The sequence below is a fragment of the Pundamilia nyererei genome, unplaced genomic scaffold (genome assembly GCF_000239375.1).
Source record: "Pundamilia nyererei isolate P.nyererei 1_Seehausen unplaced genomic scaffold, PunNye1.0 scaffold00135, whole genome shotgun sequence".
Lineage (NCBI taxonomy): Eukaryota > Metazoa > Chordata > Actinopteri > Cichliformes > Cichlidae > Pundamilia > Pundamilia nyererei.
The window spans coordinates 1,550,057-1,554,865 of NW_005187536.1; the positions used below are offsets into that span (position 1 = coordinate 1,550,057).

General features: G+C 45.6%; 1 protein-coding gene across 10 annotated transcripts in view; it reads right to left on the bottom strand.

Annotated features, from left to right (window-relative positions):
* stxbp5l (syntaxin binding protein 5L) overlaps positions 1 to 4,809 on the bottom strand; it is a 130,966-nt gene that overhangs the window by 46,262 nt on the left and 79,895 nt on the right. For all 10 annotated transcript variants that reach the window (XM_005743764.1, XM_005743762.1, XM_013913510.1 and 7 more), the window contains exon 6: positions 1,175 to 1,238. In XM_005743764.1, the coding sequence (XP_005743821.1) occupies positions 1,175 to 1,238 (64 nt within the window). The remainder of the gene's footprint in view (positions 1 to 1,174; positions 1,239 to 4,809) is intronic.

Genomic DNA, 4,809 nt, shown 5'->3' on the forward strand with positions numbered 1-4,809 from the left:
GGAGGTTTCTTCCTGTTAAAAGGGAGTTTTTCCTTCCCACTGTCGCCAAAGTGCTGCTCATAGGGGGTCATATGATTGTTGTGTTTTGTCTGTATGTAGATGTCTGTGATTTGGTGTTATATAAATAACATTGTTCCAAACCTGTGTTAGTGATCAGTAATATAATAATAATGCTCTGTATTTCCTGCTGTATGTTAAACTTGTTGAACTGGATTTTTAAAGACTTCCAGTTGCGCAAAGTGATGCTGAGACTGATGTCATCTGAGGTCGTTTCACGATCATTTTTCTACAGAATGACATTTATCATCTCAAAGCTTTTATCCAGTTTGAAAGACTGACTGAGCGGAACAGGAAAGCGAGTCCTCCGGCTTCATGGTAGATGAGCCTGCATGAGCACTGACAGCAGAGAAGCTGGTGCATCAGTTGGCGACTAGCAAACTCACACTAACCTTTCAGTGACAATCACCATTACCAAGCACACGGAGGCTAGCTTAACTAACCTCAGCTACAGGACAGCAGCATTAGCGTGAGCTGAGAGAACTTGTCCCCTTTGCTTACGAAGGGTTAACTTTGTGCTGTTCAAGGAGAGGAGACGTCTCTAAACACACGGCCTTTGTTCTTGCTTGCAGTGAGCGACTGCAGTAGGTGACGGCAGCTGAAAATTCATGTCTCATTCTTTTGTCTTTAAAGCTTTTCAAGTCTGGTTTCATCCGAGGGCTACAGAATTCCACTGGCAAAAATCAATATGCCTCTCAATGACCTCTCCTTCTCTTTCTGCAACTTTTCCACCCAGCTTCTTTCTTCTTTGTTCGCGAGTAAAAAAAAGAAGCAAAACAAAGACGAGGGCACCAAGAGGAGCGACGCTGCACACAGGACGGCTCTTTTTCAGCGAGCACACAAAGACAGCCAAGGTGAGAGAGTGAAAGGTGAGCAATTAGAACAAAATAATGGCCGACAGGAAGAAAGGGTCAGGATCGAGGATGAAGATGGGGGGAGTGATGGGGGGAGTGATGGGGGCAGGGGGCGGGGATGACAGAAACACGGCAGAGGAAAAAGCTCAGATTTTACTGGAGGCACAAAGCGTGAAAAGGGAGGCAGCTTCAGTGCAGCAGACTGCTTCAGCACTGGTGCTCGAGGAGAATCATGAAGGTGATGCTTTGATGCGCCTACACACCTTTCCTTCATCCTTTGGGCTGTCACTCAAATGAACGACTGGTCCTGGGTGAGTTTTAGTTGATCTGTAATGAGAAGGAAAAATAACAGAGGTGAGGAAGACAAAGTGTAACGCTCTGAAACAATACTGCAACAAACGCTTTACTGCAGCCACGCACACGTACTCAGCATCACAGCCATGCTTTACGCTAACACGCCGCTTAGCTGTGTGACATCCGTCGGCACTGTGTGGAAGAGAAAGAACCCACTTGATGTATTCAAACTGCAGTCAGCAGGGCGCAACAACAACAAAGCCTTACTTGTGGTATTTATTACATTTTTAAGGTGTTTCTGTTATAGCTGTAATTTTCTGGCCCCTAAACAAGCTGCCTGCTGCCAGCCACCATAATAGCACACAACACTGACATTTAGATATCAGGTACATCGTTTCTGTGGCGATGCAAAAATTACAGCCTGCAGTATAAAACACGCCGTAAAGGCGTCAAGCTAAACGCTCACATTAGGCTCTTTTTATGAATAATATGCATCATTTCAGTGTTTAAATAAAGTAAGGCACATAAAGTATACAGTCCTGTGCAAAAGTCTTGAGCCACCCTCCTTTATATTTTGGGAGATATGTGACTGAAACGTGCAAACATACATGGAAACACAGCATGTACGGCAAAAACAGAGTCTGTGCTGAGGAAGCACAGTCTGAGCTCTCCGTCAGCTCTGTGAGGACCTTCAGGAACTGTTCTCCAGGCTTCCTGAAGGACAGTCAAAGCTCTTCCTCGGATGTTTCTGCCTTTGCTTGTGTTCTCTGTCAGGATGATCCCACACTGCTTCAGTGGAGCTGAGGTCCGAGTGTCATGCTAAAGAGATGTTTCCAGATGTTCCTGCGTGGTGGATCAGACTCTGTAATTCATCAGTTTATCAAAGAACCTGAAACCATGAATAAAGTCGTATCGTGCTTCACAGATGGCTGCAGACTCTCACTGCTGGACCTCCTCCTGACCTCCTCGTACACACTGACCATGATGTGGATCCATCTCTCCATCACACCTGTTCCTCTGACCTTCAGTCCAGTTCTGGTGTCATTTTCAGCCTCAGCCTGTCCTCCTGTTTCCCTTCAGCCGTCCTTCACTGAATCTTCTCTGATGAGGCTTCAGTGAAGTGTGATCAGCTGAAGCTCCCGTGTCAGCTCCTGTGCTTCCTATTAACATGACTTTCAGATACCTTACGCTGTAGCATTAGCTACATGAACGAGAGGACTGAATATGAGTGAAAACAGAAAGACCTGAACTTCTGCTCAACAGCACCTTAACAAGAAAGTCTGTCTCCTTGGACAAAAAAAAAATATCAGAGGAGAAGTCGTGAGGGTTTTCCAGAGGATGGTGTGATATAGTATATTATTGTTGAATGGTTTATTCTTGCATGATGAGAGTTTGATGAGAGCTCCTTTCATTTAAAGTAAGTTGTTTGTGCCCTTGGAGCAGGCAGCTACAGCAGATCAGTGCTTGGTGATTCCTCGCAGCACAAACCTGCAGCACTAAAATGAAATGCATCGCTATTTTCCAAGAAATCCACAAGAGCTGCATGATCACCGGCAGATTCAGTTTAGCTGCCACAGTCAGGACACTGTAGCATTGTGCCTATAATCTGGCGAGCTGAGGCAAAGTGTGACTGACGTGTTCAGATGGGCCCGTTTAGTTATGCCTGCTGCTGGAGAGCGATAAAAACATGAAACCAGAACACGCCTGTGCTACTCGCTGTTGCGTTAACAAACCAGGATATCAACCAACCATCTGCGACACACAACACCTGCCCGGACACGTAAGTGCAGCACACAGGGTGAAAGCCAGGAGCTCGAATATATCGAATATACCCGGTGATGTAACCCGCCTGCTAACGCGGGACCCTGAACCCTCTGCACAGAGAAACAAACCTGTGCTTTTAGAACCAATCAGGACCGATCAACGATAAAACACGTCGGCGACAGAAAGTTCACAGCAGATATTGAATTTCTGATAAAGCAGAGATGAGTCAGGAAGCTTGTGATTGTGCGTGGAAGGTCATTTCCTGTGGAAGCCTTTCACACCGTGGCGACACGTGTGAATCGGAGCCGAGTTACTGACTGATAACATTTCTCCGTCAAGGCCAGACTCTGAAAAGCAGCCCGAGTGAATCTGTGTTTGCCGATGCTCGGGATGAATATTTTCTGATAAGCTGTGAGGCCAAACAGCTGAACTGTGCGACTTCTCAAAGTTAGAGACGGAAAGTAACTGCAGCGAGCAAGAAGACGCTTCACGCTGACGCATCAGCGAGCGTTTGTCTCTGCAGGCTGCTCACAGCTGGAATTATAGCCAGCGTGTCCACAAATGCTCATGAAATCATTTAATCAATGAATGTTTGAATCCCACCGCGCTGTCTGATATTCTAAGAGAAACAGAAGATCTGCTCATGTTTGACGTGTTTCTTTGATCCAGGTCATGAAGGTCATCTTGCAGTTGTTGCTCTCAGAGACTGCACGATGTTAGGATCCTTTTATTTCATGAAGAAATAACAGCGCTGCCATTAAAGCAATCAAAGACAATCACATAAAGCTTCCTCTTAAACCCAATCTGATCTGAACAGACACACGAGCAGCTCATGGAGATTTTAACAATTAAAAGCATCCTTCTTACATTACAGCGCTTTGTTCTGCAGCCAGGCCACAGTAAGCTGGTCTTTTTATTATTCCCTGCACCGTTAATGTGCTTTTTAACTCTGCCTTTCTATTATTCATGCTGATTTTCTGCTTGGGCAAACCTCTGTGGTCATTATTCTCCAGATCTTTGAAGATAAGTTGGTGGTTTGTTGTGTGGTTTTAGGGCAGCGTTTCTAATTGTGTCTCTGCTCTTAGGTGAAATGCAAATAAACAGATGAACACTTAAAGCCCCGTTAAAGGCAGGATGGTCCCAGTGCTCGTTAAGCAGTGATTTTACCAAATCTGGCGCCAAAAACAAATCGGCACTGCTTGTTGTTGATCTAAAATCAGACTGTTGTCCTGCCCGGTGAGCACGATTCACCAATAACTGCATATTCTGCATGAACGAAGAAAAAACACATTTAGACTGTTCTCATAATGCAGCTGGGAGGAAGAAAATGATTTTACTGAAATATTTCGTAAGCATCAGAGAAGCACGAGCACCTTTTGGGATCACAAACACAAAGACACCTTAAGCTCCAGGGGCACCATGACAACCAATCACGGCTAGAAAAGGATAAATAATCGATATGACAGACGAGAGGGGGCGAGGCAGGAAACGGCACGTCAGCTGCAGACACCGCACTCGCTGTGTGTCGCTTGCATTCACGTAATATGGCATGTGCTGAGGCTGTGTGACACACGTGAAACATGGCAACACAAACAGCAAAATGTGTTTGAGCTTGTTTTTCACTGCGTCTGGTTTTATGGTGTTTGACATTCTTAGAAACCATTCATGTCCATGCTGGGATCTCTGGAGAGGAAACAGGAAGTCCAGCATCTGTCTGCTGTGAATGTCAGCAGAGTCGCCAGACTGACAGAGGAAGTGATGAAACAAAAGCTTTGACATAATTACTCGGTGACTGTAAGGCGTCCAGGCCCCACCCCTCCCTCACCTGAAGTACGGCTCT